The sequence below is a fragment of the Caretta caretta genome, chromosome 14 (genome assembly GCF_965140235.1).
Source record: "Caretta caretta isolate rCarCar2 chromosome 14, rCarCar1.hap1, whole genome shotgun sequence".
NCBI lineage: Eukaryota > Metazoa > Chordata > Testudines > Cheloniidae > Caretta > Caretta caretta.
The window spans coordinates 36,588,171-36,601,394 of record NC_134219.1 but is presented as its reverse complement, the minus strand read 5'-3'; the positions used below and the strand labels follow the sequence as shown (position 1 = coordinate 36,601,394).

The following is a 13,224-nucleotide window of genomic DNA, read 5'->3' as shown; positions in this document are numbered from 1 at the left end:
CTTCTCCCACTGACGGCTGCGAGTAGGTTTCAGGGGGTCCACCAAGCAGGGCTAGAATTAAGACTTGCTGGGGTCCAAGGTAGAAAGCAAAGCCCCACCGCCTGGGGCTGAAGCCCGGGGCCCTGAGCCCTGCCACCCAGGGCTGAAGCTGAAGCCTGAGCAATGTAGCTTTGTGGAGGGCCCTTTGGCATGGGGCCCCAGGCAACTGCCCTGCTTGTTGTGGCACTGGTGGGGCTGTGGCTGTATTAGTATATTTTAATACTATAAGGGACTTTAAGACTGCTCATCAGTGTAAAGCAATACGTGTTTAAATGCTGGAAAGGGTCTAACAGGTTCTGTAAGCACGGCCTGGTAACTGTAAGAGCTCTTGTTGTCACGTGGGGATTTGTGCTTAAGACCGCCTCGCTCTTCTACAGCATTTTTCATGAGTAGATCTCAAAGCACTTTATAACGGCGGTCACTGTCACAAATGGAGAAACTGAGGCACGAAGAAGTGACGTGACTTGTGTAGGGTTAATCAGCAGGTCAGTGCCAGAACTGGGAATGAAACCCAGGTCTTGTGACTCTCAGTGCAGTGATCTAGCTACTAGACCATGATGATTGCTTTCATCCTTTGTTTCTTTCCCATAAACCTGACACTTATTTTTAAAACAAAAATAAAGCAAGCTTTGATGAGCACAATAACGGTAAAGCCTCAATTCCTAATGGATTTCCAGTTTGGGGAGAATGATAATTATGATACTAATCAATAATAATTAACAAGGGTTAGATTCTGACACACTTACTCCAGCTGATTAGTACTTTAACCTTCCAACAGCTTCCCGGTTCTTAGTGGGACCACTCAAAGAGTAAGGCAATATTTACTATAAATAAAGGGGACTCTTTATTTGGTTAGTCTTTTAAAAAAAAGTTTGATCCCAGATTGGCTGCACTTTACAAAATACCCCCCTTACTCTGCTGGAATAGTGCAGATTTTTTTTATCAGCACACTTTGCCCCTTTAAACTAAGAATTGAGTTTTTTTTCTCTCGTTTACATACAAAGTGGTGCCTTACCACACAATTTACCCTGCTGATTTCAATGGGGCCACTCATGTGGCAGAATCTGGCCCCAAATAACTTTGCTTATGGCTGGGACAGGAAGCATCTGCTTTCAGGCTGAGATTTTGTAGGGTTGTAGAATGACTCATAATACTTAGCTCTCATATAGTACCATTCCTCAGCATATCTCCAAGCACTTTGCAAAGGAAGGCACCAGCATTATCTCCATTTTTGAGATGGGGAAACTGAGGCATGGAGCGGGGACTTTGCTCAGGGTCACTCAGGAGAGCCAAGACTGGAATCTAGCTGTCTTCAGCGCTACTCCAAGGCCATGCTGCCAAATAAAGGAGAGAGAAAAGTCAGCTTGTTCCCCAGCCTCCTAGATACAGTGTTGCTGAAGGTCCTTCTACTAGTCAATAAAATCAGAAAGTGACAAAAAGTGTTAGCATCTGATTATTTGGTGACACCCTAAGAAATATACCCTATGGCTCCTAACTTCGCTAAGAGAAACAGCAAGGTTTCTCTGCACACATGAATAATTTCATTCACCACTATCCCCATGGTTTCAATGGCTTACTCTGTGAGTAAGTCTTAGTTAGTCTCTAAGGTGCCACAAAGGTGCTTTTCTTTCTGTGGGTAAAGTTACTCAGGGGCATTTGTGCTTCCTGCAATCAGCCTTCACAAATGTCTCTCCCAGATCCTCATCTATCTAGCAGTTTTCTAAGCCCCCTAGGGCTGGGGAAGCAATTGAATCATTCACAAGCATAAAAACAATGTTAATTTCTCTTCCCAGGTTGCAGTAGAGTGTAAAAATCTGGCCTTCTGAAACTATAGCACAAACTTTAAAAAAAATACCAAATCCATATTCAGAATTGGAGAATCTCTTTCTCTTCCCCGCCCCTTCCATGTGAAAATCACAGATATTTTAATTTAAAAGTGTCATTCCCTGACCGGGAATCGAACCCGGGCCGCGGCGGTGAGAGCGCCGAATCCTAACCACTAGACCACCAGGGAAGAGCTGAGAGCAGTCTCATGTAGGATGTACTCCTGCTGGCAGGTACAGAGCTAGTATTTTCCCCACTAGTTCTGACCAAAGCGGAAACGCAAAAGCCTTCACTGCAATCACACGCAATCATTTCACGTCCCTGAATTGAGCAAAGCACCTAGACTGCACACGGAACTCTGCAGCAGACGCAAATCCTGTGCAAATCAGCAGAGACTGGCTTTGCTCCCCCGCAGTTAATTTAAACTTTGAAAGAGCTGTCTGTGCGGCGGGTTATAGATTTTACGGCTCTTTTCAAGGCTGTCTGAACAATGCTAAAATCGGAGCGGCAGCTGATCCACCCCCAAATCTCCCCTTTACCCCTTAGAGCCCCTCCATAATACAGGGCAAATAAAGATCTGATGGAAAAGAGCCCTGGAAACAAAACACATACATGTTTTTAAAATATACTGTGAATGGAAAGAAGGAAAGAATCCTTGGCTTATTTTCCCATTTTAATCTAATGAGACTAAAACTTCCTTTGAGAGACAGCAAAATTAATTTATTATTACTTAAAAAGATCGTGTCAGGAGTGGGATTTGAACCCACGCCTCCATACGGAGACCAGAACACCCAGGAGAGGGGAAGACAGAGCCTTGAGTCTGGCGCCTTAGACCACTCGGCCATCCTGACACTGACGGGGCCAGCTTTGAAACAAGCGTCCCACAATCTCTCTGCAGAAGTGTCCGCCCTTCGCTCTCCCTCACCGTGTTTTAATTCTGTCCTGGGAGCCCTCAGGTCTCACCTTCCACGGCACACACAGACCCGCGACTGCTGCTGATCTACACAAAGGATCACAGACGCACCGAACTACTCTGGTGGTTTAGACAGGCTGGTTTAGACAAGCTCTAAACTGGACTACACCGGCTGCTCCGGCTGAGTGCTACTCGCTCCAGTTCCTCAATACAGCAGCTCCCTGCCAGCAGTGTGTATCAGGTTTCAGCCCGTCTTCCCGGCCCCGTTTTTTTCCCATATCCCTTCTCTCCCTTCTCCAAGGGTACCTGCCCAGTTTCTCCTGCCTCCCTCTTCTCACTTGTTTCCCTTCCCCAGGCCAGAGCCAAAGTGTGTAAAGTCACCCAGGCGTGGACTTCACCGTCCAGCTAGCCGCACCGAGTATATCCTGGGCTTGGATTAAACTCTCTCATTGGCTCAGGTTGATCCCTGATTGCTGGTGTTTGCAATCATGCTTTAATCCATCCAATCCACTTCCCTCTACCGCCTGCTCAGTGGCAAGGCTAGAGTACTCGCTGCGGTTACACTATCTCCCTTCCAGTCCACACTCTCAACCCAGGGCAAACCACTGCAGCCTGGAGCACGGTACACATCTTTACCTCCCAGTCAGAAAAGCAAAGTCGCGCCCACAGTCTTCCTTCCTTCCTTCTTCTCTCTTACACACAATCGACTAGAGTTGCTCGGCCTGATTGACTTACTTACACGCACACACTCACCCCCTACTCCTCTCTGGAAATCACTGCATTTGATTCCCTTGTCAGGCTAGGTATACCTTTAAACCAGTACAGGGGTGCAGTGTGGACACTCATTACAGCGACAGGCAGAAGTGGATTAGAGGACTATAAAGCCTGGGGCCAGAGCAAGTGGGGGCCCCACCCCACGCCCTGCGCTCCTGTTGGGGAAACAGGGTTGGGGCGGGGGCTTCCCCCCCACCTGGTGCTCCTGGGTCGATCTAACTCTTTAGTGTAGACCTGGCCTCAGCCACTCTGGGTGAATCAGGTGTAAATCCTTAGAAATCACCAGAGACTGAAGGTTTGTCTACACAGGGAACTTACATAAGGATAGCTGGTTTCAGAATGGTAGCTGTGTTTTGCTGTATCAGCAAAAACAAGGAGGAGTCCTTGTGGCACCTTAGAGACTAACAAATGTATTTGGGCATAAGCTTTTGTGGGCTAAAACCCACTTAATCAGATGCACGGATGGCTGCGTCTCTCAGGGGCATGAAAAATCCACATTCCTGAGAGACATAGCTATACCCACCTAATCCCTGGTGTAAACAACACTAGGTCAACAGAAGAATTCTTCCATCAACCCAGCTACCTCCTCTTGGGGAGGTGGATTACCTGTCAGCATAGCTAGTGTCTACACTGAAGTGCAACAGGGGCTAGATGCCAGAGTCAGCCACAGAGGAATGTGATATCAACAGTCCTGTGGCTAGACTAGTTTAACAAGGTGATTGTGATGTCACGTCCCAGTCTCTGTGAGATCTGTTATAAAAATTAGGCTAAATCTACATGAGAAACGCTACAGCAGCAGTGCTGTGGTGTAGACACTTCCTACAGCCAGCGGTGGGGTTTTTTCCATCACTGTAGTACATCCACCTCTCTGAGAGGGAGTCTACGCTGGGGCTTAGGTCGGCTTAACTATGCCTTGCAGGAGTGTGTGAATTTTTCACGCCCCTAAGTGACTTAGACCTCTACATTTTATGTGCAGAGCAGGCCTCAGTTATGAAGTTTTGTCGGCGTAGCTATGTTGGTCAGGGGGTGTGAAAAAACCAAAGCCCTAGGCGAGATAGCCACGCCGACAAAACCCCCATTGTAGGTGCAGCTACACCAACATAAGAGCATTTCTGCCAACATAGCTAATGTCAGTCAGGGAGGCTACAGAAAAACTCCTTCTGTCGCCATATGCTGCATCTACACCAGGGGGCTCTGCCAGTATCACTAGATCGGTGTGCCTATACCGGCAAAGCGTTTATAGTGTAGACAAGACCTCAGACTGGAGACCACTGGCATCTGTATGTCTCTTTCAAAGCTTTAATAGCTCAGATTAAAGCCAAAAGATACCCCATTCTTATTCATCAAGAAACAAGAAACACACAAAAAGCTGCTCCTAAAATTCCACTTTTATTGTAAAGCCAAGATGATTGTCACGTTGGGAAATTGGGGAACCTATCTCAGTTCAACCCTCATACACTCCCCAGCAGCTCTCCCATTCCAGATCACTCCCACACTTCTCATTTTCAAAACTAATTGTAAACTCACTAGCTGTCTCTTTTAAGAATGTAAACAGTTCAAAAAGAATAAACAGAAGGATTTGGATTTTTTATGCTTGTTCTAGGCTGCAAGTACATGCCCTATATTAGAAAACATAATTGTCTCTGTAGGAAGAGTTTAGGGGGACATCCCCAAAAGAGAACCTTCTTTGCCGCTTTTTTGTTGTTGTTGTTGTTTTGTTTTGTTTTTAAATACAGTCATTGTCATATACAGTTACATTTCCAGGGATTTCAGTGGGCTTTAGATCTGGCCAACTCTGATTTACACTCACTGTGTCAGAAACTACAACCATGGGTGGTGAGTATCAAAGGCCAGGGCAGGCTAAGTCTCCCATAACCCAGGCCATAGCCCCACTCATATTCCGCCCCAAGGCCCCGCCTTCCTCCCCTGAAGCCCGCGAGGGCTCAGCTCCAGCCAGCGACCTGGAGCTCGGGCCCGCCAGTGGCCCAGCGCTGGAGTCGGCAGCTCAGGCCAGCCAGAGGGGCTGGGGTGGGCAGGGCAGGGCTCCTCTAGCGACAAGGGAGGCCTCTGGCAAAAGGGGCGGGGCTGGTGTGCTAGCCTCCCCAAAGGAGTGGTTTACCCACCACCCATGATTGCAAAGCTCTTATCTGCACTTTATGTTATTATTTTATGTAGAAAGACAGATACAACCACTTCTAAAGGTCTCAGCCCTCTCAGGGTGTGATTATGCTGTACAGACATATAATAAAATACAGCTGCTGGCACAACAAGCTCAGGGCCAGACTTACAAAGGTATTTTGGTGCCTAAAGATTCAGATAGGCACTAAGTGGGATTTTCAAAAGCACCTAACTCCCGTTGAAATCAAATGGAGTCTACACTTAACCTGCTTCAGGTGTTTTTGAAAACCCTACGTGATGCCTATCTGGATCCTTCGGTGCCCAAATACCTTTGAAAATAGGTCTAAAAGATGTTAAATCCCAAACCACAAACCATCCCATTCTTCTTTTTCTTTGGGAAACAAGAAACACACAACAAACCACTCCTAACATTCCAATTTTATTATAATGCCGAGGTGATGTTACTGTCTCTTATTTTTCCCACCTCCCCTACAACTCTTTCATTTCTAATCGTGGCCAATCTCTTTACTTGGTCTCGATTGTCTCTGAGTTTACAAGGATGGCAAGTCTCTGCTTCATTCGGTCTGCCGCCTGGAGGCCAATAACAGAAAGCCTATCTCATTGATTCAGCCGCGAGATGACGGTCTCTTCTTTAAAATAACGCAAATTCTCTCAGGAATTCAGGCTGTAGAATACAGGCCTCTTAAGGAGCTCTCATTGATTCAGGCTGCAGCATGATGGTCCCTTGTTTCAGGTGATGGGATGGAGTCTCTCTCCTTTATCTGAGTGTCTGGCGTGCAGAAGAGTGTGAGGTTGGTCCACCAGTAGGGGGCAAAATGTAGGTTTGTTAGACATCTTTCCAGCAATTTTCAATCAGGCAGGTGTCAGGGTCTCTCAGGCTGGTGCTTGCTTCTCTCCCTTCTCCCCTCTTGTTCTTTCTCTCCCCCCAGCTGGGCTTGTGCCCAGGGAGAAGGGAGGGACAGTTCTCTACACAGACTCATTGCAGATGGGGGTGGCCGAGTGTTTGGCCACTTCCCTTGGCATCACCTGCTGCAGGGCAGCTCGCACCTCCGAGGAGCCCAAGGCGGGGAGCTGTTTCTGCTTCCTCAAGTGCTCGGCCTCGGTGGATACCTGGCTGTAGATATCAGCCATGAAGGATTTCATCAGCCCCTTTGCCTTGGCCGACATGCGCACCTTCGTCATCTGCTGCAGCATCTTGGAGGCGTAGCGGGCGGGGACACCGTTCCTCCCCAGGCCCTTCTTCCCCTGGCAGCTCTTCAGCTGCTTCGCCGCTGGCTTCTGCCTCATCTGATTCCCCAGCTGGGGGTTGGGCTGGCGCTTCCCCTGCTTGGGGGCGGTCCGTAGCTTATCTTGCTGGGCCTTCTGTGTCCTCTTAATCTGGACCTTCCTCTTCCCTCTCTGGGCAGCTGCCATCTTTCCACTCTGCTCCTGTTCAGCTCAGCTCTCCCCAGCCAAATGCCACCAGCCTCCCGCCAGCTGAGATCTCATATAACAGTTAGCATGCAAATGAGGGCCCACCCTGGGCTTGCTGATTGGGTAACCAGGCTGCCACTCCAGCCAATTGCATTATGAGTAGGCTGTACAGGCCCCACTGTGCATTTGTGTGCGGCTATGTCATTTTCCCTTCCTTATGCAAATGACAGGCTTTTAAAACCCTAGCTGCTTATTGGCTGTTCTCTGGTCATTCTGGGCAATGAGGTGAACCTTAGAGATTTTGCATATTAAAATTACATTAGTCACATATTAATATTATTGCACCAATCTTTTATTTTATTGGGTTGGATTTATTTTTATCATTCATTTTTTATTATTTCATGTTGTCAATTACATCGTAATTGAGGTAGTGGTATTAATAATACATTATTTATTATTATTATTATTATTGCAGTAGCATCGAGGAGCTCTAGCCATGGACCAGGACCCCATTGTGCTAGCTGCTATACAAACACAGCACAAAAAGATGGTCCATTGTTTTGTTTTTAGGTTCCACCCTTCATTGTTATTTCTTCTTCTCTCTCACATAACATTGGTTTAAGTGCAGAGCAACTGGACAGAATGAAATGTTCCCATGTTTTTATTATTTGATTTCAATGGTGAAGGCTTCCCTTGCCTTAACAAGCCCATAGGGAATGAGCTATTGCTTCAGGATTTGTACGTTTTTTCATTTGTAATGTATAAAACCTTCCCATCCGAGTTCTCTCTAAGCACTGTATGTATGTTCTAAAGCCAATGCACATAACAAATGGATAACTGTTAACTCCAGAAATGACCCTCTCATGATCAAAGCCAAGTTGCTTTCCGACTATTCGCCACAAGAAAATAGCTGGCAATGAAATGGAAAGCCCTTGTTATGTGACACAGTGAGATGCTTATGTCTGTTTTAACCAACTCAAGTTTTCTCCAGAAATATGTGTAAATACCTTTCAGGATCCGATGCTTTACACTCAACAAATCAAACATTTCGTACCGAGTGAAATGCTTATTGTCACTGAAGTCAATAAGACAATTAACTGCAGTAAACAAGCGCTTTGCTCAGTAGTAAATGGTGGTGAGATCGGGCCCTTATTGTATACAGTCTTCCATTCCAGGCTGACAGAGGCCTGGAACAGAGTGTGACAGGAGAATATCTGGGATGATATAGGATCTTGGAAATGGCAAGATATTTTCATTCCTCAGATAGTGCAAAACATTACATAGACTCTGATTTTCAGAGGTTCCAAGCAATAGTAGCTCCCATTGACTTCAACTGGAGTTTTAGGCGCTTGGCATTTTTGTAAACTAGATCATATAGGTCTAATTCAACTTCCTCTGGAATCATGGAAGTTTCCCATTGGAGTCAATTGGAGTTTCCTATTGACTGCTATGGGAGATGAATCAGAGCCTATATGCTACAAGACAGGACGACAGTCTCCTTGGCCCCAATCCAGCAGAACACCTAAGCAAGTCCATAGTCCCCTTTAAATCAATGGAATTACACATGTGCTTAAAGTTATGCATGTGCTTAAGTGCTTTGATGTATCAGGGACGCTGGGACCAAGTTTTCAAAGGTATTTAGGCCCCTCACAATGCCAGTAGGTCTAGTAAGATTTTCAAAAGTGTTTCAACATATTAGATACCTAACTGCTATTGAAATCAATGGGAGTTAGGAACCTAACTTGCTTAGGGGCTTTTGAACACCTGAATCTTTAGGCACCTTAGTACCTTTGCAAATCTGGTCCATTGTCAGTAGTTTTCCATCTGCTTTGCAGGTAAGATTGCTCAGATCTGTCACAGTCTCTCAAGAACTCAAAATGGGCTGGGCTGTCTGAACAAACCACTTCTCTCTGTTGAGTTCCTTCCATTCTCAGTGTTGTTGGATGTTCTCAAATTTTAGGATAAGATTTCACAACCACCACCAAGATGAACACCTGCCCATTGTGGTTATTAAAAGGAAGTGTTGAGGCTATTATTATTGATGGGAAATGATGCTACTGCCCTTTATAGACCCAGTCGCTTAATCCCCGGAAGCAAGCAGTAGCAAGGTTCTGCCAAAAAAGCCATCTCTTTCTGTTAACATTCTCATCAATTTTTACCCTCTCTTTTGAGAACAGTTACCAAGCAGATTCTAATTAACCACCTTCAGCTACACCTAATACTTCTTCTTTATGAACGCCTTATCAACCCCGGTCTAGTCTGTGATAGGTCGCCCCTCTTTAAGATGCCACCTGATGTGCTGAGATACCACTGAGCCCGCCCGTTCTAACAGCATAGGTCCCCTTTTTACCTGTCTTGCTGAGCCAGGCTCTTAAGCATCCTCCAGAACACACACAGGCAGGGCCACACCCAACTGCAGAACGACACAGACACTGAGATCAGCTCTGGGAAGACTCAGCTAAAGGGACTTGCCCCAGCACTCAGGTGCCTACCTCCCTCAATGTGCCCCCCACCCCCAATTATGAATTGCACAAACTGGGTTATATTATAAACAAGAAATAAATGTATTGACTATAAAAGATAGATTTTAAGTGGTTAAAGAGATAGCAAAGAGAACAAAAATATATTACTAAAAAATTAAAACAAAACACTCAAACTAAGCTTGTTTCACTAAAGAAATTGGTTACAAATAGTAATTTCTCACCCTAGATATTGTTGCAGGCAGAATACAGAAAGTCTTGAAAGGCAGCTGCACTGGCCTGCCGCTTGAGACCTCAGGTATAATAATTTTATTAATATGATGTTGAAGTAAAAAGAAAACAGTACAGAGTTTAAGCATAGAAGTCTCTGGTTATCAGGGAATAAGGTATAGAATCACAGAATCATAGAATATCAGGGTTGGAAGGGACCTCAGGAGGTCACCTAGTCCAACCCCCTGCTCAAAGCAGGACCAATCCCCAATTAAATCATCCCAGCCAGGGCTTTGTCAAGCCTGACCTTAAAACTTCTAAGGAAGGAGATTCTACCACCTCCCTAGGTAACGCATTCCAGTGTTTCACCACCCTCCTAGTGAAAAAGTTTTTCCTACTTTTACAGATTATCAAGGGGTGCAAAATTCGGTTTAGGAATGGGTGGCGTAAGGAATACATAAACTGCAATCTCCCTGATTGGGGGTAAAAGTTTAATAGGTCAAAGTACAGACATTGAGATATGGGGAAAAAGAAAAGGAGTACTTGTGGCACCTTAGAGACTAACCAGTTTATTTGAGCATGAGCTTTCGTGAGCTACAGCTCACTTCATCAGATGCATACTGTGGAAACTGCAGAAGACATTATATACACACAGAGACCATGAAACAATACCTCCTCCCACCCCAATGTCCTGCTGGTAATAGCTTATCTAAAGTGATCATCAAGTTGGGCCATTTCCAGCACAAATCCAGGTTTTCTCACCCTCCGCCCCCCCACACACAAACTCACTCTCCTGCTGGTAATAGCCCATCCAAAGTGACAACTCTCTTCACAATGTGTATGATAATCAAGGTGGGCCATTTCCTGCACAAATCCAGGTTCTCTCACCTACATGCCTCCAGCTTTCACCCTGACCACACCACACGATCCATCGTCTACAGCCAAGCTCTGCGATACAACCGCATTTGCTCCAACCCCTCAGACAGAGACAAACACCTACAAGATCTCTGTCAAGCTTTCTTACAACTACAATACCCACCTGCAGAAGTAAAGAAACAGATTGAGAGAGCCAGAAGAGTTCCCAGAAGTTACCTACTACAGGACAGGCCTAACAAAGAAAATAACAGAACGCCACTAGCGGTCACCTTCAGCCCCCAACTAAAACCCCTCCAACGCATTATTAAGGATCTACAACCTATCCTGAAGGATGACCCAACACTCTCACAAATCTTGGGAGACAGGCCAGTCCTTGCCTACAGACAGCCCCGCAACCTGAAGCAAATACTCACCAACAACCACATACCACACAACAGAACCACTAACCCAGGAACCTATCCTTGCAACAAAGCCCGTTGCCAACTGTGCCCACATATCTATTCAGGGGACACCATCACAGGGCCTAATAACATCAGCCACACTATCAGAGGCTCGTTCACCTGCACATCCACCAATGTGACATATGCCATCATGTGCCAGCAATGCCCCTCTGCCATTTACATTGGTCAAACTGGACAGTCTCTACGTAAAAGAATAAATGGACACAAATCAGATGTCAAGAATTATAACATTCATAAACCAGTCGGAGAACACTTCAATCTCTCTGGTCACGCAATCACAGATATGAAGGTCGCTATCTTACAACAAAAAAACTTCAAATCCAGACTCCAGCGAGAAACTGCTGAATTGGAATTCATTTGCAAATTGGATACTATTAATTTAGGCTTAAATAGAGACTGGGAGTGGCTAAGTCATTATGCAAGGTAGCCTATTTCCCCTTGTTTTTTCCTAACCCCCCCCCCCCAGATGTTCTGGTTAAACTTGGATTTAAACTTGGAGAGTGGTCAGTTTGGATGAGCTATTGCCAGCAGGAGAGTGAGTTTGTGTGTGTATGGGGGTGAGGGGGTGAAAAACCTGGATTTGTGCAGGAAATGGCCCACCTTGATTATCATACACATTGTGAAGAGAGTGGTCACTTTGGATGGGCTATTACCAGCAGGAGAGTGAGTTTGGGGGGGGGGGGGCGGAGGGTGAGAAAACCTGGATTTGTGCTGGAAATGGCCCAACTTGATGATCACTTTAGATAAGCTATTACCAGCGGGAGAGTGAGTTTGTGTGTGCATGGGGGTGGGGGGGTGAGAAAACCTGGATTTATGCTGGAAATGGCCCACCTTGATTGTCATGCACATTGTAGGGAGAGTGGTCACTTTGGATAAGCTATTACCAGCAGGAGAGTGAGTTTGTGTGTGTGGTTTTTGGAGGGGGGTGAGGGAGTGAGAGAACCTGGATTTGTGCAGGAAATGGCCCACCTTGATTATCATACACATTGTGAAGAGAGTGGTCACTTTGGATGGGCTATTACCAGCAGGAGAGTGAGTTTGTGTGTGGGGGGGGGGGGATGCGGAGGGTGAGAAAACCTGGATTTGTGCTGGAAATGGCCCAACTTGATGATCACTTTAGATAAGCTATTACCAGCAGGACAGTGGGGTGGGAGGAGGTATTGTTTCATGGTCTCTGTGTGTATATAATGTCTTCTGCAGTTTCCACAGTATGCATCCGATGAAGTGAGCTGTAGCTCACGAAAGCTCATGCTCAAATAAATTGGTTAGTCTCTAAGGTGCCAGAAGTCCTCCTTTTCTTTTTGCGAATACAGACTAACACGGCTGTTACTCTGAAACCTGAGATATGGGGTCATGTTGTTCATATAATGGCTATGTTCAGGTGTGGAGTATAATGAGTGGATACGATGATGAGGATGGATTCACCCTTATGTGGTGGGATTTAATGTTCAGTGAGTTTATGGTTCCAGTTCATATGCTCCAATGGAAAAAGTCTCTCAGTCCCTTTCCCATAGTTGATGCATGATGTCGTACCAGCTCACACCTCCTGGTACTGTCGGTGGCTGGTGATGTGTTCGATGTAGATGTCCCTGGACATCGGATGGTGTCCGAGACCATGAGACGCCGCATGAGCCGTGCGTAGCATCGACCGATCCCACAGGTCCGCAGCACACACTAGTTGCAGAGCTCCCATATTACTCACAAGCTGGACGCCCTTCCAGCTTGGGCTCAACCCTTCTCCCCCAAGTTCAGTTCTTGCTTCCAGGTGTTTTTCAGTTTCTCTTTGGGTGGAGAGGCAGAGGAGAACCTTGATGATGTCACTTCCCTGCCTTATATAGCTCTTGTGTAAGGCGGGAACCCTTTGTCTTGCAGTGGAAAAACACTGGCATTCCAAAAAGTGGGTGGGTCCCGTACCAGGTGACTCAGACCCCTGTCTCTGCAGGGCTGTGACAGCCATTACTAGCAGGGCGTCTGGAGCATCCACTGGAAGACTAAGCTCTTTCACAGTCCATTGTCTTTGCTAATGGGCCATCAGCCCTGTCTGGCTTTTTCATTGTTGTACCTGAAGGGCTAGTTGGGGGTGACACCCAAAGTA

At 46.2% G+C, this 13,224-nt stretch overlaps 2 protein-coding genes and 2 non-coding genes across 6 annotated transcripts in view; all 4 read right to left on the bottom strand.

The window, feature by feature from the left end:
* The window catches only part of LOC125621772 (L-amino-acid oxidase), a 51,055-nt gene extending 47,887 nt beyond the window's left edge, over positions 1–3,168 (bottom strand). Inside the window, exons 1-2 of one of the 3 annotated variants that reach the window (XM_075119451.1) lie at positions 3,083–3,168; positions 1,212–1,373 (exon numbers count right to left, since the gene is read on the bottom strand). In XM_075119451.1, coding sequence (XP_074975552.1) covers positions 1,212–1,293 — 82 coding nt within the window. In that variant the 5' untranslated portion in view covers positions 1,294–1,373; positions 3,083–3,168. Of the gene's footprint in view, positions 1–1,211; positions 1,374–2,788; positions 3,013–3,082 lie in introns of those variants that run through there. The other 2 variants (XM_048819049.2, XM_048819050.2) reach the window with 2 other exon arrangements.
* Positions 1,982–2,053, bottom strand: TRNAE-CUC (transfer RNA glutamic acid (anticodon CUC)). Its single transcript has one exon. It is a non-coding gene; the product is annotated as a tRNA-Glu (tRNA).
* Positions 2,606–2,714, bottom strand: TRNAL-CAA (transfer RNA leucine (anticodon CAA)). The gene is made up of 2 exons: positions 2,677–2,714; positions 2,606–2,651 (listed from the first exon to the last, which is right to left on the bottom strand). It is a non-coding gene; the product is annotated as a tRNA-Leu (tRNA).
* A 3,487-nt stretch (positions 3,169–6,655) lies between the features above and the next one.
* Positions 6,656–7,102, bottom strand: LOC142069222 (histone H2B type 3-B-like). Its single transcript, XM_075119731.1, has one exon. It carries the CDS (start codon positions 7,100–7,102, stop codon positions 6,656–6,658), a length of 447 nt encoding a protein of 148 aa, XP_074975832.1.
* Between the last annotated feature and the right edge of the window lie 6,122 nt (positions 7,103–13,224).

Excerpts from the sequence above, each read along its gene's own strand:
- LOC142069222 (XM_075119731.1), bottom strand. The coding sequence starts at position 7,102 with ATGGCAGCTGCCCAGAGAGGGAAGAGGAAGGTCCAGATTAAGAGGACA.